Source organism: Malaya genurostris, chromosome 3 (genome assembly GCF_030247185.1).
Source record: "Malaya genurostris strain Urasoe2022 chromosome 3, Malgen_1.1, whole genome shotgun sequence".
Taxonomy (NCBI): Eukaryota; Metazoa; Arthropoda; class Insecta; order Diptera; family Culicidae; genus Malaya; species Malaya genurostris.
This window is the reverse complement of record NC_080572.1, coordinates 201,906,945-201,931,558: the sequence shown is the minus strand read 5'-3', so window position 1 is coordinate 201,931,558 and position 24,614 is coordinate 201,906,945. Positions and strand designations below refer to the sequence as shown.

At 37.7% G+C, this 24,614-nt stretch overlaps 1 protein-coding gene across 7 annotated transcripts in view; it reads right to left on the bottom strand.

Annotated features, from left to right (window-relative positions):
* The window catches only part of LOC131438062 (phosphatidylinositol 3-kinase regulatory subunit alpha), an 88,546-nt gene that overhangs the window by 10,512 nt on the left and 53,420 nt on the right, over window positions 1-24,614 (bottom strand). For 4 of the 7 annotated variants that reach the window (XM_058607851.1, XM_058607849.1, XM_058607852.1 and 1 more), the window contains 8 exons: window positions 19,946-20,591; window positions 19,527-19,862; window positions 4,859-4,951; window positions 4,690-4,737; window positions 4,461-4,570; window positions 4,257-4,391; window positions 3,511-4,174; window positions 3,230-3,437 (listed from right to left, as the gene is read on the bottom strand). In XM_058607851.1, coding sequence (XP_058463834.1) covers window positions 3,230-3,437; window positions 3,511-4,174; window positions 4,257-4,391; window positions 4,461-4,570; window positions 4,690-4,737; window positions 4,859-4,951; window positions 19,527-19,862; window positions 19,946-20,114 — 1,763 coding nt within the window. In that variant the 5' untranslated portion in view covers window positions 20,115-20,591. The remainder of the gene's footprint in view (window positions 1-3,229; window positions 3,438-3,510; window positions 4,175-4,256; window positions 4,392-4,460; window positions 4,571-4,689; window positions 4,738-4,858; window positions 4,952-19,526; window positions 19,863-19,945; window positions 20,592-24,614) is intronic. The other 3 variants (XM_058607853.1, XM_058607856.1, XM_058607855.1) reach the window with 3 other exon arrangements.

Here is a 24,614-nt window from a genome sequence, read left to right as displayed (position 1 = left end):
CTCTTCATGATTGCCCAGTATATCTCAATAGGGCGGAACTGAGGGCAGTTGGATGGGTAAAGGTTTTTCGGAACAAACTGGACCCCTTTCTCTGCATAACATTCTTGAACGACTTTGCTGTAATGACAGCTTGCCAAATCTGGCCAAAACATTACGGGATGGTCGTGGGATCGAATGAACGGCAGAATTCGTTTTTGGAGAACTCTTTTTGGTATAGTTTCGATGTTATTGTCTTATTTGTAACGAAAACTTTCGTTTTTTGCCACAGCTGCAAATTCCCTGCCAAATCAAAAATTTTCTTGCAAAATTGTGGACAAAAACAAATTTAAATTTGGCTGGAACATCCCTCCGAGCCATTGCCAAGTAAAATTTTTGACCTGGGATTTGCCCGAAGTCAGCCTTGACATATGTTTCATCGTCCATCTGTCGAACTTAGTCGTACAGTTTCCGAGAACGAATTTTGACCACACTATTCTGTTTTAAGGTCCGATTTGGCTTTTTGCTAGCTCGATACGATTTGATTCCTTACCGGAGTCGAGTTCTCCTCACGGTACTATGGGCAGCACCGAATTTTCTGACCAAATCACGGTCCGATAGATAAGGATTCCTCTTAATCGTCTTCAAAATCTTACCACGCAGTTTCCGGTTGACAGTTCCACTCTGACGATTGGCTTGAGGCTTCCGAATCGTCGTCAATGTTTCCTTATATCGTTTGATAACGCGCCATACGGTATTTCTGGGCAATTTCAGCTGTTTAGCTAGCCTAGATGCAGACCACAATGGATTTTCTAAATAACCGTGCACAATTTTTTCCCTTCTTTCGGCTTCCATGTTGATTGTTTACAAAGTACAGTCGATTTGCGGAATGTCAAAAATCATACGTGAAACTGACAAAATTCCCGATACGTGGGCGCCAGAACTTCCAAATCCGTCCACCAGGAGCGCCTCAATATGAGCAAAAGTTTGTTCCAATTCTAAATGAAGCAAGCTTTATACTTAAATAAATAAATTTTAAATCTCTCAACTAAGAAACGTTTCCTGATATCTGGACAAAAAATCATTAATTTTCTCTGTGTTCAGAAAGGAAAACAAATCTAATGTTTCCAAATATCGCGGGATTCGATTTCGTCATGCATAACTGTAACATGGTTTTATGCCAAATCGATCAACTTTAATGAACTTACTGTACTACATATCCTTCATTATCCGATGTCTACAAGCACGTCCACAAGTTGACACTAAGTATACTGTTTTCTCCGTTGTCTTCGACAAAATAAGCCATCAAATAATAGTTGTAAAACTCAATAGACTGGAATTCAGCACCCCCTTTACATAAATTGCTTCAATCATATCTAATCCGTCGTGAAATGTCAGTGAAAATTACACATTTCCTTCGCTGTCTGCTCTGGAGTCCCTCAAGGCAATCACTTGACCATTTATATTTTTACTTTACCTCAAAAATTTAAACTTTTTATCGAAATGCCACAAGCTACCTTAAGAGGACAACTTCAAATTATATTATTTAGTGAAAACTTTGGAAGAGACTATATTTTTGCAGTCACAGCTGGACTTATTCGCAAGCTGCCACACGGTGGTGATTCCGGGAACTTTTTGATTCAGGTAATATTGAAAAAATCTCAATGCAAATTTGAAATCATTTGCATCCGCTGATTTTGTGGAACATCTAATCTGTCCTTGAAGAATCAAATTATCTACCTAATCGTTTTCTTATCACTTCTTTTTCAACACCATCTTATCTACCAATAAGTTACCGAGTAACAACTGTTTGGAAAAATTTTCTTGTAAAAATACATTCCTTGAGTAAAATTCGTCCATTTGAACGAAACAAATGGTTTGTTATATTGAAGATGTGTGCAAAGTTTCATCCAAATCGGAGCAAGCCATTTTGATTTTTGTCATCTTTTTTGCTAATAATTTCTAGAATTGCTCTTCGCTTATTGTATTATTATTACCCTGTTTACCATCATTTTGCTATACAATCGCAATTATCATAGTGGTGAATATTTTAAAAACAATCCACTTCGACATCTGATAGCAAGCGCAGTGTTGAACAATTTCCCCTGAACTATAAATTGAACTTCATAAAGAACATTTGCGAGTCACTCACGGGTTTATCATAACTCAGGCAGTGTTGGGAAAATTATGATCAGAAAAATTTCACTTCATTATCACTGGTAAAAAAATCAGTTCAAGAAATTTTCTAAAAAAAGTTCAGTGACTGAAAAAATCGTTAAAGAGAAAAATGAAAAGGAGAAGAGTCTCCGATGATATTTCGATGCTGAATTTCCACTACGCTTCAGTTCGATACCGAAGTGATTCGTGCAAGATTTAATTGTTAGGTTTTCATCAATAAAAAAAATCTCTGCTGAATAAATTCGTGAACGAATCGCTAATGAGAAATGATGATTGCGTTATTTTCGATGGGGTGAAGGACAACAATATTTTTACACATTCCAAATAGTGATAATAGCAAAGAAACGCTGTTTTAATTCCAGCTGGTTTATTACACTTCACTACTCAAATTAAACCTACTAAAACACAATTTAGCATGAATTTTTGTTTATAGAAGTAACAGGAGCGCAGCATTTTGCAAGTCTCCAACACACAGCAAGCGCAGCGCTTGAATGACGAGTTTGAATTGGCGTTGCGATAGCCTGCGCTTCTGTTATTTCTGCGTAACAATATTCAAGCTAAATTGGGTTATATTATTAATCAGTTGCATAACATGCTTTGTGATAGTTTTTTTTAATGTTTTATTATCATTATACTATTATTAATCACAGCACTTGCTGCTTCTATTAATGACATGGAATGAATTCCGAATACATCACCACTATTAATCCCACTTATCGACCACACAACGCGCATTGAACGTTTTCAGAAAGGTTCAATTTTTATTCATCGGCGAATTGAGTATGACGGCTATAAAAATTCATTTCCTAAAAACCTTCTGTTCAAGAATCATATCAGATATGATGTGCGATCAATGTGCGATTTTTTTTCAAATATCATCGAAGAGAACGTTCTCTAGTAAACTTTTCACAACTGATTTTTTGCCATGTGAGATCAGTTTCAGTGAGAATCGCGTTTGCAAAAAATCAGTAGTGAACTTTTCTTCAGTGAGTTTTCTGATCAATGATATTGTTTGTCTGAAAATCATTTGGGAAAAGTTTCATTCGCGATTTTCGAAACTTTACTGTATACTTACACAATCTTCTCCCAGGGAGGACGCATTAGAATATGGCACCACACTTGTATCAGTATCGTCGGTTGCTCCTTCAGCCCCCGCTGGTACTGCATTCGACAGATTCGTATCAGATGCATCATGATATACTTGAGCGTTAGTTTGTGATAAACGGGAAGGTCTTGGATGTGCAACCGCAGCTGCTCGACTGCAACGGCGTCGCTGGTAATCTCTGTTGGGGGGAAAAACCGACAATGAAAACTAAAACATGCCCAGAAACAAAATCGGCCAAACAGAACGCTTACTTGAGGTTTCGACAAATTTGTCGTAGAACATGACCGGTATGATTGGATCGGGTAGTTCACGGAGGAACTTTTTCAGCACCGTTGCCACGCACTCCGGTGAATAGCTGCTGAGATCGGTGTTGATAAGATTCTCGTTGAGCGAGTCGCGCAGTTTGTTCACCTCGTCGTAGTTGGGCGGCGTCGTTCGATACAGTTTGTACAGATCTAGGTTTACGTTGCACATCGCCTTCTGTTCAATTTCGTTGCAGAGTATTATGACGGTCTGCGGAGCCGGCAGTTCGGCTACATTGAACTGTTGACACAAGCCTAAACCGAACACCTCCTGGCACCATGGTGCCACGATTGGTTTACCTTTGCCGGTATCGGTTGCACACGGTTTAAGTCCCGTCGCCGAGCACTGTCTATGGACAATGAGATTACAAAGCTTACATAGCAATCCCTGATGTATCAGCCCGCGCAAGTACTGCTGACACTTATCACATTTAACCAGCTTCGAAAACGAATGGTCCACCAGATCATGCGAATGTTTATCGAGTATGTTTTCGCCATCCTCGCCAGCCACATTGCTGCTGCCGATCTGGATTGACTTCTCTGCACTCGTCAGCAGATCCTTTATGGACGCTAGGATTGTTTGCTGATGGAATTCATTTTTAATACCCATTTGCTAGAGAAAAAAAAAAACGGAAGAGAAAGATTTTTTTCAGCATTCGATTCGCGAGTAACTCTTCCAACCACATGAAACTCACTCCTAATTTATCACGGTCCAAATTCGATAAATCACAGCCTTTTATATCTTTCGCTTTGAACACGTCAGCGTAGGTGTAGAAGTTGTTAGCAGCCATCCATTCCAATACGTTTGCTGACGTCCATTCGTTAATTGACTGCGGAAGTGCGAATAATAATGAATTAAGAAGTAGCTGGAAATCAACTTGATCGGGGCGCGAAAGTACCTTGTCGGTGCTATAGGTGGTCGGCATCGTCGGATAAACGTCAAGATTTCTTTGGCACATTTCGTTGGCGGCATGCGATAAGCATTGGTTGTGGAAACACGACCAGCATTCTGTAGTGCAAACAAACAAAAAAAAAACGAGATCGAAAGAAAAAACATCATTGATTAGTACGATCCGCTGAAGCGTGGATTTTGTGGGTGTTAAAGTTTATAAATTAAAGTATCCTTACTTTTACACTGTCGTCCTTGAATTCCGAAGCCGTAGATGTAGTCGCGACCTGTATTTGCCGCCGCCCGGAAAAAACAACCGACAGCAAATTGAGAGAAAAGAGAAAGCACCCGGTCAGTGATTATCGACTCTGCTCATATTGCCCCTTATGTTTTGTTGGGAATACTTACAAAGTAAACAGATAATAGGAGTTACAAAATAAACAGGTACGGTCGTGTGACATTTGTTAATGTTTTTATTACTAAATTCATCCATTTTATTAACTATAATGATAATTGATAATGAATTGGTATTATTTTTCAAATATAAGAGGCAATATTTTGAGATAAAATTTGATTCATACTGGATTGTTTTGGTGCAAATGATTCGCTTATTTCTTGATTGCTTTCTTGCTTAATTATTTCTTTTTTTTTCTACAACAAATGAAAAAAAAATCTAAGAAGAAAGGAACCAATATCGACACACAGGCCAGATACCTATTTATTGCAGGGTAGTAATTAAACGAGGTAAAATCTAAAATACAGGATGGAAATGTATGAATGACAAAATGTTTTTTTTTTTTGAAAAATCATGTATAACATTTGTTATTAAGAGCCTCCAGCCATAGTTTCAGAATCGAACCGCATTCAGTATTTGTTTACTTCATTTTGATCGATGAAAGTGTTATGATTATATCTTAATGTAAAACCGATGCGAAGGAACTTATATATTTCGTAGGAATGTGTTTCATTTCAGTACCTCACTGAAAATAGAATTCGATAGATTTCTAAGAATGTTTAAGCTTTTGCTTTCGATTTCATCTTCCAAACGCCGAATCATCTATAGTTGTTTTGGAAAAGCAGAAAATTCAATGGATCGCGTGTTTAATAAAACTGTCTTTGAATTAACAAAAACAAAGATCACCAAGCAGATCCGCGGGCTGGAGCTTCTTGTCGAAAGGCCCGCCTGGATGCCCGCCAATAAGTATTTGTTTGGCAGGAGATCTGTAAGCGCGGTAAATTCAGCCAACTGTAAATAACAAACAACTCAATCAATGGTCAAATATATGAAGATAGCAGCCTCCAAAAGCGCATTTTGCTCTTACTCCGGCCCCATCAAGGTGACACTCTGTTTTGGTTGAATCTGGCACCGTGCCAACACACGAAATCCACCATTACGACCGGTGGTTAAAGCTAAACTCGCCTGAACTTCGCACAATAGCAAAATTCTGGTCGATTATGAATGGAAAGCTTCGGAAAACAAAGAAGGTCTTCCAAAACGACAGGGTTTTGAAGAAAGAGCGGATGAAAATGCGTATGAAAGATGGCGCAAGTGTTGCACAGAATGTTATTGTTAGTTTTGAATATAAGGTTCGGGCATTCGCCCTAGGAGTCGGGAAAAAATAAACCAACTTAGCTTAAATATCTTTATTTATTTTCTGAGAGCTTATCCGACTGAAATGAATTCCTAATGATCATTTTTGTCTGCTAAGTTTTGCCTTTCTCTATAGCAAGAATTGCTTGAAAACCCGATTTTCGAATGAAGCCTCGGAGACCCGTAGTGTTATATACCATTCCACTCAGCTCGACGCGATCGTAAAATGTCTCTGGGCGTTGTGTTTTTCCAACGCTAAGTTTTCTCATAGAGGGCTAAGCCGATTTTAACAAGCCTAGGCTCGATTGAAAACTACTATTGAATAATGGACCAAGTTCGAAGATCAAATAGCTGTCACTTCTGGTTCTGGATATATAATGTTATAAGTGCAGTAAACGAATAACCGCACATTTTCCTTCGGCTGATTTTTTTCGGAGATGATTCAGCAAATTTTGCTAAACTTGGACTTAATTGGAGGCTAACAATGCCAATCAAAGGTCCGTGAGGGGGTCCGTAAGGTGCCGTGGGGGTAAATTCGTAAATTCCAAGATTTAAAAATGCTTTTAATGGAACCTTGGGACCTTTTTTCTGTTTTGCTCGTTCGATTCTCCAAGATAGAGTGAAGTAGTGTTTTCGAATAATTCTAATTATTTTGAGTATAACAGCTTTTAACTTTCGGATCTAAAAAAATCTGACGTAACGTGCGCAATTTGAAATCGTACTCTAGTTAACTATTCGAAGTAACTGCTTCCAAATTCTATCCAAAGCATTACCAAGAAATCATCTATAATAAAAACCGACTATTTTTCACCAGTATCAGTAGATTCTCTGCCAAACTTGAATTTGGCCGAAGTGTTTACACGAACCATGCTCAAATGGCATAACTTTGTTCTAGGGTTTACGGATGTCGTTCGTCGCACAAGTTCCATCGTATATAAAAAAACCTGTTTTAATCCATCTAGTGGTGTAATACATACATAATACTGTGGAATTCTTCAAAATAATTTTCTTCGATTCTTAAAAGAATAACCGAAATCGGTTTGTTTGACCGTCTACTGATAAAAACTATCAATTGGAAAAGATTTGAAGTCGATTTATACATTTTTTTAAGGTTTTTCCCCATTTTCAGTGATGGTATACAATTTTTAATCCACTTTACCCTATATTTCCGGATCCGGAAGTTTCATATAACTTTCAAATCCAGCCCACAATGTTGTGATACAGATTTCAGCGCCAACATGGTAATCTTCTGAGTATGACCGGAGAGGAGAATTGAAAGATTAAAATGTCTACAATCAAAACAATGTTCTTAGAAAAAATCACATTTTGATAATCTACGCATTGCTGCTAAAACGAAAAGATTTTTTCAAATGCATTTTAACTGCACTGTCTATAATTCCAAAAAACAGTTTTCCAGTATTAACTAGGGGAACGTGCCACTTGAGCCTGAGCTTGAGTTCTGATTCCTGATAGAGCAATAGCAAGAATTTTCCTGTCTCAGAAGTATATTAAAAAGTATCACAAAAGATGAATCTCGGTCGGTATGTCAAATGTCAAGTGTCACATCGACAGCTTTGACAGTTGTAAACATCATTGCAACATACTTATGCATTCTATTAGTTAAAACAATCGCAAATTGGCTCTACTCGTTCATATACTCAAAAGACGAACCATTTTTTATTCGAAATTAAACAGGCAATATTTTAGTAAATGATATTTCTGTTATCATAATGATGTGACTATGATGAGACGGCAAATGTATAAGCAACTCAGGATAAAATCAGGACTCAGTATTGGCTCGAATGGTACGTTCCCTTGATTATATGGAGGTTTGTGCAAATTGAAATTGTTTAAAATAAATTTTCTCTGGACAAAAAACATGAATAGCTATAAATTTAGAAAAGAAACCCAAACCACGACGGTTCGTGTGAGCATGATCGGAAGTTGAAAATTATCTTTCATTATACTTAGAATAAACACTTAATCATTATATTCATAAGCATAAAGTCTTCAAGTACGGATGAGATGCAAAACTAATCATCCTGTTTTTATTGCTGGTGGCAAAACTGAGTCCCATGCCGAATGGACAAAAAATCAGAAATGCATTACCGATGTTTATTGTATTCATACGGCACATTTACAAAATTTTACAAGCAGATGGTAAACCGGATATCAAATTTTCCTTGCGTTCATATTTATATGAACTTAACAAATCAACTTTTTCCGTTGAAAAATTAATACTTATTCAATCTAGAACCATTCCGAATTAAACTGTTACAGAGTGTTTACGGATATTACATATACCAAAGCTTTCACATATTATTTTAGATTACCACCTATCTGACGATAAAAATAGCATTATGTTTCTGATACGTTAAGATATTAGGTTATCTCTATTCGAACACCGTAAAAGCTACGATACTCCTAACAAGACTGCATATTTACTTTTTTTTTGGCTGAGTAGCATAGTTAACAAACTCTACAAAAGTAAAGGCACAAATCTCTGATTTAAGTGAGGGACGTTCCACTTGAGCCTTTTGTTTTGATGGACTATAGAGAATTGCATGGATATAATTCAAAGTATTTGAAATTTCAAAAACTTCTATTAAACTTCTATATTCCAGGTTATTAGTCTCGCAAGCTTCCTTTTTTTCAAATTTATTCACTTCTCGTTATTCTCATTTATTTAAAATTTCTTTTGCAGCAAAGAAGCACAATAATATCTCGAATGTCTTCACCAGGTTGGCAGGTTGGTTTGTGTAAATTTGCTATCGATACAAGGTCGCACGGATAAGGCTGAAAATAGAACCACACCGACCTTGCAAAGCGTATTCGTACGGTGTTCTGTGCAATAGATTTGCCATCCGAGATGTCTTGCATTGCATCTTCAGAGTAGTTGGATTGGTAAAACAGATCCACTGATTGAAGAAAATTTGCATATTCAAATCCTTCATCTAGGTTATAATTCTTGGATGTTATTTTATTTCCGCAATCAAATAGTTCAACTAAATTAGTCACTATCGACAATGGCATTTTCGGTAGAAAATGCCATCACTTTATTGAGATTGAAATTTCTAAGTGACAAACAAAAGATTTTTGATTTCAAAAACTCGAAAAGTATTTTACCCTAAAACATATTTGAATCAGTAATGTTTAAGAAAGCTTATGAAATAGTCAAGTAAAAACAGTATTATTATTATTGTAAGTTTATTTCACCTCGACTTCAACCATATGGTCTTTCGCCGAGGGAAGTAAAAACAGTAATTAAGTAGTGTCTCATGTACTAGGAGGAGAGAAAAGTAATCTATTTGATCACCAACCGCTGCAATCGCAAAAGTATTATGGCTTATTGTCCCTTTATCAGACGCGTGCCCAGAAAATTGTTTCGGAGGGGGTTTCAGAATATGATGAATAAGACAAAACCTACAAAAAAAGTATTACACTAGAGACTTCCACAAAATCAGTCAAATTTTGTAATAAAAATATTGAAAAACTTCCATAACCAATTGACTTTAAAAAATTTAAAATCAATTTACAGAAAAAAAAACTTTATCATTTTTAAAGATCGATTTCACGTCTCCTTAGCGGTTTAAGTTGGCTCTAGCAGTGCAACATAAACTGCTAACGCACTGATAAGTCTAAGACGAAACGTGAAATTTAGCCTGTTGTATATGGGATTTCTCTCATAGAACATTATTTCTGTAAAGGTAAAATACCGAAAAAAAACCAATGAAAAGTTTGAAAATTATTACGACGCTAGTGCTCCTTCAGATTACACTGTTGAATATTGGTTTTGGGAGCTTCGAGGTATCCGAAACTCTACAGCCGATGTTTTCCTCAGCGGCATGCTCTCCGAATCGATTACACAGGACAATGTAAAAAAATACATGAAATGGTGCTGTTCGATCGGAAAGTGAAGGTGCGTTAGCTAGCACACGCCACAAGGATTAGTACTGAGCGCACATACACTACTATATGGAATGAGAAGCCCAGGGTCTAACAAAAAAAATCGATTTTTTTTATCGTGAAAACTATTTTATTCTTCAGTATAATCTCCATCTAGAGCAATACACTTGACCTATCGGGCCTCCAACATTTTGGTGCCCTTTTAAAAAAAGGCCTTCTAAATAGGCTTTCGTTTCTGCAATGACCTCAGCATTCGACGAAAATTTCTTTCACAGGAGAAACCTTTTCAGGTTTGGAAATAGATAATAGTCGCTTGGGGGCAGGTCTGGAGAATACGGGGGATGGTGGACCAATCCGTACCGCAAATCATTCAATTTCTGGTGATGCTCGTCTCGTCTTAGATTGTCGTGAAATTTGGTATTGGACCATCTAGAGGCTTGTTATTAACAAAAATATACACGATTCGAAACTATTCATCTTTTTTTATAATAACTATTTATTGGGATATGAGTTAACATTAAATTATTAGGATTTAAATTGGGTGTTCAGCCACTAGTGGTGACTTTTCAGCCCAATTATATACATGATTTGGTTATAACCATGAAGACATCATTTGCTTCCGCAATTCTGAGATTTTTGTGTAGGAAAAATTCTAAACCTACTTGTATTGTGTAATGGGGAAAAGGAGCTTACATACTAACTTACTAACTAATACAGAGAGCGAATCGATTCAATTGAAGATTGCATCGATTTTTGTCGGAATTTGCTTATAATATTATGTGACATTACATCTAATGGTTCTATATTTGTGAGTCTGTGTAACTCATTTGTACTAAACCAGGGAGGACGCTTCAAAATCATTTTCAGAATTTTATTCTGAATCCTTTGAAGCGTTTTCTTCCTGGTGGAACAACAACTCGACCAAATTGGTACTGCATAAAGCATGGCTGGTCTGAAAATTTGTTTATAAATTAACAACTTGTTTTTTAGACAGAGCTTAGAATTTCTGTTTATAAGAGGATATAAACATTTAATATATTTATTACACTTTGCCTCGATTCCTTCAATGTGATCCTTAAAAGTGAGTTTTTTGTCATACGTTAAACCTAAGTATTTAGCTTGATCAGACCATGTCAATTCTAAGCCATTTAATTTGATAATGTGTTTATTGTTTGGTTTAAGAAAAGAAGCTCTTGGCTTATTAGGAAAGGTAATTAATTGCGTTTTTGCTGCATTTAGTTTAATTTTCCATTTTGACAGATAATCACTGAAAATATTTAAACTTCTTTGTAGGCGACTGCAGATCACTCTTAGATTTCTACCTGTGGCTAACAGACTTGTTTCGTCACAGAATAGCGATTTCTGACAACCAACGGGTAGATTTGGAAGATCAGAAAGGAAAATATTATACAAGATTGGAGCTACGCTCGAACCCTGCGGAACACCTGTTCGTACGGGTAGCAATTCAGATTTACAATTCTGGTAGCTAATCTTAAGAGTACGATCAGTTAAATAATTTTGAATTATTTTGATCAAATAAATAGGAAACTGGAAATCAGACATTTTTGCTATTAAACCTTTGTGCCAAACACTGTCGAATGCTTTTTCTATGTCTAGAAGAGCAACTCCAGTGGATAACCCAGAAGATTTATTTGATTTTATCATGTTCGTTACTCTGACAAGTTTTTTTTTTTTTTTTCCATAAATACGTTTATTTCATAGGCAATATACATAAGTTTTTCTTCGCCGTGGCATCCACAATACATAGTAGTTTAAACCTAATACATTTCGAATATCATATTAGTATGTTGGTACTCATTAGTTAATCTAAACACTGTTTTTATCAAGCGAGTTGCTATTTTAAATTACATTAAATAAAATACATTTATTTTGTACATGATCTTATAACTATTTCAGGATTGTTTGTATCAGTTCACCACTTATATTCAATATCCTATAGTTGGCTATTGGTTGAACTCATGGAAGAGAAAACAGTTTAACATAAAATAAAATTTAAATTGGAACTCCAATGGATTTAATGAAATGATAAAGAAGTTTCATGTATGGAAGGTCACGACAAGCAAGAATGTCGCGAACTGGGACATTGGATAGTCTACCTTGGGTACGCAAGGAATTTATTAGTTGAGATCTGACATCACGAAACTCCACGCATGTCCAAACAACATGGTCAATATCGCGGTAACCTTCGCCGCAAGCACAATGATTAGTCTCGGAAAGTCCAATTCGAAGGAGATGTGCATCTAACGTGTAGTGATTGGACATGAGTCTGGACATCACACGAATGAAATCTCTACTCACATCCAGTCCCCTGAACCATGCCTTTGTCGATATTTTAGGAATAATTGAGTGCATCCACCGACCCAGATCATCTTTATCCCAAGAAGCTTGCCAGCTGGCAAGTGTTCTTTGGCGAGACGCGCTATAGAATTCGTTGAAAGCAATCGGTCTCTCATAAATTTCACCCTCAATAGCACCACGTTTGGCTAAAATATCGGCTCTTTCATTGCCTGGAATGGAGCAATGAGCCGGAACCCAAACTATTGTGATTAGATAATTATTATTCAATATGTCGTTCAGACACTGTTTTATTTTACCCAAGAAAAACGGTTCATTTTTGCCAGCAGCGTTTGAGCGAATGGCTTCAATTGCACTCAGACTATCTGTGAAGAGGAAATAATGGTTTGGAGATAATGTGACGATTACATTCAAGCTATAATGAACTGCTGCTAACTCTGCTATATAAACAGATGCAGGTTCTTGAAGCTTGAATGAGGCCGAAACATTATTGTTGAACATACCAAACCCTGTCGCTTCTTCCATTCGCGATCCGTCCGTGTAAAACATTTTCTCAGAGTTAATATGCCTGAACTTACTTGAAAATATTTTTGGGATTTCCATAGAGCGTAGGTGGTCCGGGATTCCACGCACTTCGCGCTGCATGGATGTGTCGAAAAATAAAGTTGAGTCAGGTACATTTAGGAGGCTGACACGGATAGGAATATATCTTGAAGGGTTGATTTCCTGTGACATATGGTTAAAATATACTGTCATGAATTTTGTTTGAGATCGAAGCTCGACTAGTCGTTCGAAATTATTAATTACCATGGGATTCAGCACATCACATCTTATTAGCAGGCGTGATGAAAGCTCCCAAAATCGATCTTTTAATGGAAGAACTCCCGCCAGAACTTCAAGACTCATTGTATGTGTCGAATGCATGCAGCCTAAAGCAATTCGCAAACAACGGTACTGAATTCGCTCAAGTTTGATAATATGAGAATTTGCAGCGGAACGAAAACAAACGCATCCATATTCCATCACTGAAAGTATCGTTGTCTGATACAATTTTATTAGATCTTGCGGATGAGCACCCCACCAAGACCCTGTTATTGTTCGAAGAAAATTTACTCTTTGTTGGCATTTCGTTATCAGATACCTAATGTGTCCTCCCCACGTGCATTTGGAATCAAACCACACCCCGAGGTATTTGAAAGTCAAAACCTGTTCGATTATTCTTCCCATCATATGAAGCTGAAGTTGCGCGGGATCATGCTTTTTTGAAAAGACGACCAGCTCTGTTTTCTCCGCAGAGAATTCGATACCAAGATGAACAGCCCAAACGGACAATTTATCTAAGGTATCTTGCAATGGTTTTTGCAGATCAATAGCTTTGGATCCAGTAACTGAAACCACGCCATCATCTGCCAATTGTCTTAGTGTACATGGGGTTACTAGACAGCTGTCAATGTCATTCACGTAAAAATTATAGAGGAGCGGACTGAGGCATGAGCCTTGCGGGAGACCCATGTAGCTAATTCTGATTGTTGCCAAATCGCCATGTGAAAAATGCATGCGTTTCTCTGACAAAAGGTTGTGCAAATAATTATTTATAACCGCTGGGAGTCCATGTTGGTGGAGCTTGTCTGAAAGAACATCAATGGAAACTGAATCAAATGCTCCTTTAATGTCTAAAAATACAGATGCCATTTGTTGCTTTTGAGCGAAGGCAATTTGGATGTCAGACGAAAGTAATGCAAGGCAATCATTCGTCCCTTTATTTCTACGGAAGCCAAACTGAGTATCTGACAACAAACCGTTCGTCTCGACCCAAGTGTCGAGACGTCGTAGAATAATTTTTTCGAACAATTTTCTGATGCAGGACAACATCGCAATGGGTCTATATGAGTTGTGATTGGAAGCTGGTTTCCCCGGCTTTTGAATGGCGATAACTTTCACTTGTCTCCAGTCAGGTGGAACAATATTTTGCTCAAGAAACTTGTTGAACAATTCCAACAAACGTCTTTTTGCGAGGTCGGGCAGATTCTTCACCAAGTTGAATTTAATTCTGTCCAATCCAGGAGCGTTATTGTTACAAGACATGAGTGCTATGGAAAATTCCATCATTGAAAAGGGGCTATCAATGGAATCATCATTTGAAGAAGACTCCCTAACAATGCTATGCGTAGGAACGGAATCTGGACAAACTTTCCTCGCAAAATCAAATATCCATCGATTCGAGTACTCCTCACTCTCATTTCCTACGTTACGATTCCTCATTCGTCTGGCCGTATTCCAAAGAGTGCTCATTGAGGTTTCTCTTGACAAACCTTCCACAAAATGTCTCCAATAGCTGCATTTCTTAACCCGAAGTATGTTCTTGTACTTGGTTTCTAAAACCAAGAATTTTTCAAAATTCTGAGGAGTTCCTCCTCCTCGTTTTAAAAACGTCTTGAAAGCATTTTGTTTCGCGTGTTTAGCATCTGAGCACTCTTTGTCCCACCAAGGATTTGGAGGTCTTCTGTTAGACGATGGACCAAGAAATCGTTTGGTTTGGGCTTGTTCTGCGGCCTCCAGAATCGAACAAACGAGGAAGTCATATTCTTCAAGTGGGGGAAGCTCTTCCATTGAAGTTAAGACACTTGAAATATTACTTTGGTATTTAATCCAGTCAATATTTTTTGTCAAATCATATGGAATATTAACTGAATTAGCAATGCCTTTGTTACTGCTAATTGAGATGATGATTGGTAAATGATCGCTACCATGTAAATCAGGAAATACTTTCCAGGTGCAATCTAGTCGAATTGAAGTCGAACAAAGAGATAAATCTAATGCACTTGGACGTGCAGGAGGTCTTGGGATCCGTGTCATGCTACCCATATTTAGTACCGTCATGCTAAAATTGTCGCAAATATTATATATTAGAGATGATCTGCTATCATTGTAAACGGAACCCCACATCATTCCGTGCGAATTGAAATCTCCTAAAATCAAACGTGGAGCAGGAAGGGCTTCGACAATTTCATTAAGCTGTCGTTGTCCAACTTGAGCTCTTGGAGGAATATATACCGAAGCAATGCAAATGTCCTTTCCTTTAATGTTTATTTGACAAGCAACAACTTCTATACTAGAAGTCGAAGGAATGTTTAATCTATAAAAGGAATAACATTTCTTAATTCCTAAAAGCACTCCACCATACGGGGAGTCTCTGTCGAGACGTATAATGTTAAAGTCATTAAAATTTAAGGCTATGTTTGATGTAAGCCATGTTTCGCACAAAGCAAATACATCACATTTTTGACTATGCAACAAAACTTTAAATGAATCAAGTTTTGGCATGATGCTTCGACAATTCCACTGCAGGACAGTGATTGAATCATTTGCGGCGGATGATAAATTATCCATCAAATGATACAAAACCTGTAAGAGCTGGCCATTGAGCTGATAACTGTTTCAAAAAAGTTCTAGCTATTGGAAGGAATGCTGTTATGATGGTCTTTAGAGGTTCAGAAATATTGAATGCAGCGAAAATCCATTCTACAATTTCCGAAAATTTCAGTAATCCTGTTGGTGAATGTGAAATGGAGCCCACTGGATTATTGTCTTTTCTTGAGCTAGTTCCTGGATTGGTTTGTGAATTTGACAAACCAGGAGGCACAGTTTTTGGTTTTAAATTTGGCTTTTTAGCTTTAACACGGGGATCTTTTTTTGAAGGTATAATTTTAGGTGTCTTTTTTGGTATTTTGTGGTTTGTTAATCTCCTCTTAACAGACCCTTGAGGAGTGACAAACGAGGTATCTTCACTATTTCCGTCAGAGTCAGATTCCTCTGGCTCCGCAAGATTTGAAAAACCGTTTTCGGTTTCCAAAGGGGAGACATGTATGACCGTTTTGAGCATTTCTGCATATGTGCGCTTAGACCGTGCTTTTAAAGAAAGCTTCATTTTGTCTTTACGCAGCTTAAATGCAGCGCACACTGAAAGATCATCATGAGGGCTTTCCCCACAATAAACACATTTTTCAACATCTTTATCGCAAAGATTATCCTTATGAGGCCCTTGACATTTGATACATTTGGGCTTATTACTACAGTAAGTAGCTGTATGTCCGAATTTTTTACAGTTCGTGCAATTCATAACATGCGGTACGAAAAGCCGAACAGGAAGACGAATTTTATCGATATAGACATGGCTAGGCAATGCAGATCCGGCAAATGTTACGCGAAACGAATCTGAGGGACGATAAGACTTTTTTCCATCGACAATAGATGCTGAGTACAATTGTTTGCACTCGAGTATCTTAACTCCCTCAAGCATGGAGTTTTTAAAACGGCCAACTCCATTTTTAAGTAAATCCTCTGCTGTCAGACTTGCTTCAGTCACAACACCGTCAATTTCTACCTCCTTCGATGGAATGTAAACTCGATATTCAATAGCAAATAATTTACAGGTTACAATATCGTTTGCCTGTTTCAAGTCGTTAACTACAACTCGAATTTTATCTCTATTAACCTTACAGATTTCTTTAACTTCAGAGAAATGTGATGTCAAATCCTTTGTAATTTGCATCAAGTTTAAAATCTTTTCTTTTTTTCGAAGATAGACTATCCATGGCCCAGTGGTACCCTGTGGATAATGTTTAGCCCTCGGAGTATTTAAACTTTTACTAGTATCCGGAATCGGATTCGGATGATCTTCCATGAGATCATCCATTACATTAAATTTTTTTTGTAAATTAATAATACCAAAATAAAAACTTATGTTTAGTAAAATTTCAGATATAAGAAATAAAAAATAAATTAAATTAAATCTACCTTGTAGCTGATGTCTCTGTTCCTTTATCGTGAAGAACGACGTGAAGCTCTTCCAACGATTTCCAATTGGCAGTCTTTTGCTGTTTCCAATTGGCAGTCTTCTGTCGTTTACTGCTATCTCAGTTGCTCTGCCGTCGTTGTGAACACCACTGCACTTGCTGTACCTGACCCCAGGTACAGTGCTTTTGCTCTTGGTGGCGATCAAATGCGATGCTTGCAGTGTAGCACCTCGCGATATATGCCGTCTCTTTTGATCCTACGCAGCGTACAAATTCTGGTACCTGGTAGATCAGCACTGGGTTGCTTTAGCACCTCTGTGCCTTTGCACCCCTTCGTCTTCGCACCTTTATGCGATGGCACCTCTGTGACTCGTCACTTCTATGCTCTCGCACCTCTGTGTCTCTACACCTCTGTGCGTATGAACGGGATGGCCTTCGTTGCTAGCTTTCCAGTCGGGAAACGCCCCGAATATTGCGTTTGCTATGGGCAGTTTAACTACCTGAAGCTTAGAATTGTCTCGGTAGCAGCCGTTAACTCACGAGCCAGTACAATCGAAACACAACCTCTTCGCTTGAATGGTTTTTACTGAATGTCTCTGACAAGTTGATGAGTAGTTGAATGTTCATGACGAAATCAAAACTGCTCTGGTAAAAAAAAATTGAATTCTCATCTATATGAGTCATCATTCTCAACAAGATATTTTTTTCAAAAAGTTTACTGATAGAAAAAAGTAAGCTAATTGGTCGATAACTTGATGTTTCTTCTGGGTTTTTATCAGGTTTGAGGATAGGAATTACTTTAGCGTTTTTCCATCTTTTTGGGAAGTAAGCTAATGAAAAACACTTGTTGAAAATTTGAACCAGGAGTCTCAAGGCAACATCGGGAAGATTTTTAATAAGAATATTCCATCATTACCAGGAGCCTTCATGTTTTTAAGTTTCTTAATGATTGACTTAATTTCATCAAAATTCGTCTCAATAATATCATTTGGTAATAACACTTGAGTTGAAATATGATCATATTTCAGTGAGACTTCATTTTCAATAGGACTCACAACGTTCAAATTAAAATTTTGGACACTCTCGAACTGCTGAACAGAAACCTCTTTCTGTGAGAGGCCCGGGACTTTCCATTCCATGTAGTATATTCTGAGTTAGACATTCTGTTGCTTGGTGACGCGCATTGTTACTGTTGGACTAAAAATATGAACGCGAACGCATTTCGGATGCGTTTTTGGCGATGCTAATGCGGAAACAGGCTGACTTTTGATGTATATTAAAAACTGAATTCCCTATTACATGCCTAAGAACAGAATGAGTAACCGACAATAGATTAAAGCCGAGGGAAACTCAATAAGTCGGAAAGGTCATGGCGTCTGTTTTCTGTGAGTGTCATGACTTACCTTTCGTAGACTACCTCGTCAATAGAAATAACATTAACAGTGAGTACCACTGCGCATTACAAGCGGCCCTTACACAAGAATCATTTATGTTATTTTTAATGATTACTAGGTAATAACACTCCAAACTTGTATGGAGAATTCATCATTACTGCCCTTTACACATTCATTAAAAATGAAATTACTTTTTAGTAATGATACTTTCAATGATCGTGTAAGGGCCGCTATAGGAATGATTGATTTCTTCTTGTTTTTAGTTGATTTATATTTATGAACAAAGGAAATGTCATGAATAGACACAAAGTCATATTCTACGCCTCTTCGTAAATCATTTGGTCAATAGAACGTCGTCGACGTTATATTTCGATTGTTTGTTGTTCGCCGCTGTTCTGCTAAACTGTTGATGATGTATTAGACATATTTTTGTGATTGTCAAGATTTAACTTCGAATTCGTTAATCACTCGAAATTTATTTTTGAAATTCCATTATTTTCGGGTATCCATTTATCATTGAACTTTCGATCGCCAATTCAATGGATGCCATGGAGGTTGATCAGCAATTACTGGATATCATATCGGAAGGTGGGCGAATACTTTCATTATCCAAATTTATTAATTAGGTATTCCAGATTCAATCATCTGTCGATTCGATGTACAATTTCAGATGGACCCGAGTAGCAGTTTAGGTCGCACAAATGCTAGTTTGTATGTAGATATGAAAACGTAATCAGAAATGTGTTGTTTCAACTCCTTACCAAAAATTGTTCAACATATCTCTAAATCTAATGATCACACACCCCGTCACCAACTAAACGCCTTAACCTATACCTCAACGGCTGCTGGAGCAAAAGCAGCATTCGCAAATTGTACAGTTGTTATAGTACGAGCTACCTTGCACAACGTGCCATGACAATGGAACAATACCAAATACCAAAAGTATGTACACTTGCATATTAAAAGTATTCCTCCCCACTATGATTGACTTAACCCTTAGTATCTGGCCTGTGCTGCAAACCGACTTAAAAAGCAAGCATTAGTGTAAACACTAAAAAGATGTTTTATAGTACCCAAATCCGCACCGGCGTTTCCTTCGACGTCATCCATGGTAACCCAGGAGGGGATACAGGAACGGGCTATATTCATCTGACTATTGCTGCTCTTGGTGGATTTGGTGAGCTCGAGGTTCGCCATCCTATACTCGAAAGCAGTGTTCCGATCAAGGTCGGTGTAAGTGCTTGTGTCCCCACTCTCACTGGTGCTGTGGATATTACTGCTGATACGCTCCATACTAGAGCTTGGCTCCTGGGTGGTACAGTATTCTTCATCGTCGACATTAAGATTACCACCACCATCTACAAAAGAACGCATAACAACAGCGCCATCGCAACGTACTAGTCTTTGCACTGCGGAATGAATCGAATGATTTGATTATACGTCAATGAATCTCTTCTAGCTGATCGGGTCGAAGATAGATAGATATACTTACGCTGCACTAATCCTTTCTGGTTGGTGTGCACATTCAACGCATCATGCCAATTGTCACGGGTTGGCGCTTTCGATACTACGAGGATGTCGTCCTTCTGATAGCTGAGCTCGTCGGCATTGGCAGCGGTGTAACTGCCAGTCGGTCGGTAGTACCAAGTATTCGACTGCATCCTACGAAAAGCTCACTGTGATACCACCGCCGGTACGTACTGCTAGTTCACTACCGCCACCATTAACTGCGATCGATGTTGTGGTGAGCACATGAATCGCACATAGACACACGTACCAATTATTTCTTTCACCCCGATTGGATCAGTCCAATTAATCTTCTGTTAGCTACAACGATCGGTATCGTTACTTCTTCAGCGGAATGGGTGTTACGTGTGATTTATGAATTATTTTTCATACACGTGATGTTATTATATTCCTTTGAACTAGAAATGTTTGCTGTAGCATTGCTAAAACAAACTGTCGGATTTGCTGTTCCTTCGAAACAAAAGAAATCCTTTTTCTAACTGCTTTCCCACTGCGATTTTGGCCCTGTGCCGTTTGTTTGGCGATACTTGATAACACGGTGTGCGTTTTAATGTTCCGGTCGGTCATTCGTAACTGCTAGAAGGCACAGTCTCATCCTTTCATTTTTGGAGCTGCAAAATAAAAAAAAAAAACAAAAAAACATTCGCTATTAACGTTTGAGGTCAATTGTTTTCATTGGTAGAACACGGAAAATAAAGAGACAGAGCAAGAGAGAAAACTAGGTTTAGATTTACTATTAGAGGAACATTATCAGGTCAGATAGATAAATTCTGATTCGAGTACTATCAATTTGTCATTCGAGTTTGTTTGTATATTGGCGGTTTTTCTTTCCCAATGTATTTCAATTTCGGATGTAGAACATTCGCCAAAGACTCAGACTATTAATCAGAAAATACAGACAAAAAAGACGATCGAAATACGAGAGTATTTATCTATGAAACTTTAACTAAGTGTTGGTGCAATTAAACGAGGGATAAACTTCCCATACTTGCATGTCAGTCCCATATAGAAAATCTGCATGTTGAAAAAAAAAAACGATTCAAATTTTATTTTCGACTAATATTTCAATATTCCAATTTAGCAAATTTGCACTAAATGGGACTGATATGGGGGTACTTTGCTAATGGGACAGACAACAATTGATAACATTTCATGTAGAAATGCTGCATGTTTCGTCTTTGACTCATCAGTGCAGAGCTGTTCAGCAGTTTTTTTTAAGTTTTTCGATCCGATTTTATGAGCTATGCGACAAACTTTTGAACATTGATGCAGTTCTCGAAATACAGCGGTTTCAAAATAAATTTACTGGAACTTGATCTAGCCTATCAATTTCGGATGTTTTGTCTTTCTGTATAGAACGGTTTCAGAATTGCTGGAGAAACCGACTTTTGATCGGAGCTCCGGAGACCCATAGTATTATATACCATTCGACTCAGCTCCGCGAAATCAGGAAATGTCTGAATGTATGTGTGTGCACTTTTTCTTTAAATAGTAGCCCAAATTCGCGTCAGAAACTATTTTAATGAAAAATATGTTTTTATGAGACTGTTCGAATGACAAGAGAAAGGTGTTTACACACCACTAGGTGAATTAAGAAGTTTTTTTTTTAAATTAATACAATAAACCCCCCTTGCTAAGTGCGAAAGCAACACAGTTTCGTGAAAAGGTTTTCTTTGATGAAACTAGCCTGGGTCAGTTTCAGTTTTCTCAAGCGAAAACGACATTAGATTGATCTTTAGGGGAAGATGGGGTAAAACGAACCCCCGAGGCATAACGCACCTTTTGCTTTTTTCAAAAGTTACCAATTTTTTTCACTGAAATTTTAATGAAACTGAAAGTCCGCCATAACAACAGATTACAATAAAACTTTGGTAGCGATGGTTCAATCACATCTGAAAAAAATATAAAAAATTGTGTCTCTGTTATAAGTAATATTTGATGTTCATTCCATAGTAATTGTCTAGGGTGAGGAAGACGATTTCAATTATTAGTGAACTTCTTTGCCAATCATTCGGGTTTCTAAAATTAGTTCTAATGCAGACGCTGTATTTGCAATTTTATAGAAAAATCGTCATATTTATCGTCTCATATTTTTGGGGGCAAAATGGCCCGAATTGTGTGAGGCAAAATGCTCAAGAATTCGCTTACAACAATTATCCATAAGTTATCAATTTAATGAATAATAGTGAACAATCTTCCACCAGGCAAATATTTCGTCAACGAAAAGTCTAAAGCTTTCTTAAAAGAAGAAGAAGAATCTCTATGAGGGTGCATATTGCCCTGTGGTTGTTATGTGCTTTAATCCGTTGTTTTGATGGATGTTTACTCAGATAGTCATGCATGAAACTCTTCCGTGTTATTTTCTATAATTAATATATATCAACATTTCCTTACGGGGTGCGTTTTACCCCATCTACCCCTATTAGGAACCAACACTGAAAACGCGAATCCAGAATATAGACTCTGTTTGTCTTGATTTGTATTTGCTTTGTAGCCGACGAAATTACATCAAAATCCCAAATGTATGCAATTATATCTTTGTACACAAATGCAATCCGGATTACGATATTTAAGCTTCTCTTTGCCTAGCTTGTGTTCAAGTTTTGTATGCACGCAGTTGTTTTTATAGCGTTAAATTTCTCTACCATTACTACCATTATGTGGTTTCGGTTGAAGCAATAAACTTTTTCTCATTATTAATCGAGATCATCTTATATAAATTAGGCATTAATCTTAAGCACATCTAACCTGGGGTTGTTGCAAATTTCTGTTCCGGAGTTACATGATAATATGTGTAAATTGAGGGAAAAAATGTGCACTCAATTTTCTTGGAAACGGCTTAACCGATTTTCACATACATTCGAACGAAAGGTCTTATAGTTCTTTAAACATTTTATTCAGATCCGACTTCTGGTTCCGGAACTAAAGCGCAATAAGAAGAAGCTTTTCAATTTCATGAGTATTTTTTCACAAACGATAATCTGAAACAGGTACAAATCTCATAAAACTGTCTGATAAATTCTTCTAGTTCGCAGAATTTGTTAGCTTGTGGGCATACAAACTTAATTCAGCACTACTGGTCTCCTGTTTCCTGTTCCGGAAGCACCGAAAGTAATGAAGAAAAACTCCAAAAGTAGAACTCACTTCGATTTCTCAGCGATGCTTGAGCTTGAGCGACCACCCCTGGTTGCTACTCCGTTACTGATCGGGATTAGCTGAAATTGTACAGGGAGTTTTTAGATGATCCGACCTGGGACTGGTAAATCATCCTTCAATGTACATCTTCTGATAATCCCAGAATTCATTGACCAGTACCGGCGCCGGCCAGGCCCGAACGTAGATCGTCTTAGGAATGGGAAGGAATGTTAGTCCAACACTTGTTGTTACTAGAGGCCGTATATACTACTGCGCACTCTACAAGTGTCACCCAGGATTTCGTTTCGGGTGGGGTCCTCAGATAAAATATTATGTTACGTTAATTTTCGGTGCGCCTTTTACCGGTGTTTTCAACCGGCAGTAGAACTATCATTATTAAGTATTTAAATTAAATGTGTAGCTGTGACCGAGTGAAGGTTATTGTGATACATTTCTTAACGTTTACTGTCATGCCATTTCAGTACCACATGTCTAAGACCTTCTAAACGTCCATTTCAAGAGCACAAAAATCCACAACACTTGTGATAGATTTCGAGAAGTGGTCCGAGATAGCTTCTTTACTTCGATTCGTGGAGAACGGAAAACATCTAACATCTTATAAATATGTAGATCATATTAGTTGAACTTACTTTAGCTATAAAGGTTTCGGTTGGTTCCAGAAGTAGCGGTCTAAAATTGCAAAACGAAACTTACATCGATTTCTTTGTCTTGAGGTTGGGAAACAGATAATAGTTGAACCCCTGAACCGTTGATTTTAACCATTGTAACGATGCTCATGTACTTCATGTAAGACCATTTCATAGCAATTTCGGTCTATAGTCGCTCCATTAATGCACACTAATATTTGCATTGAAGTAATCCTCCAAAAAAATACTATGACAATCCCAGAGAACACTCGTGCCGCTTCGAAGCACGCCTTCAGTCAGTTGTCGAGTAATTATTTTGTTCTCTAGCGTATAATAATGTATTCAGGCAAACATGTACTTGAAGTGCACTTGCGTTCGTCTTTTTAGTTCTAAATAAGTATGTGCGGAATCCAGCGGCTGGATAACTTTCTCATCAGCAGAATCTTGGCCAACTATGGTTAGTACGCGCACTTCCTCTTTCCGGTCATCCAGTACAATTTGGTGTCTTTTTATAATTCAATTATAAATTAAATTGTCGTTTATTGTGCCCTGGATTTAACCTCCACTTTTTCCGCACCACTGCCCCCCCCCCCCCCCCCCCCCCTCTGGGTACGTGCCTGGTTATGGGAGAAGGATATATTTTAGTGTAAATTTCAGTAATGGTAGTATTCACCCGCGATTTAGTATATTCCGGTTTCAAGATGCTCGGATGCACCACTAAACTCACTGGCTTCTCATATCCAATATCATATCAATATCCGATATTGAAGTCTCGGGAAGTCTCGATTCACAGTTCTTATTCGTGAAAACGTGAAAAAATTCGAAATACTATCGCGTGACGAATGAAAAATT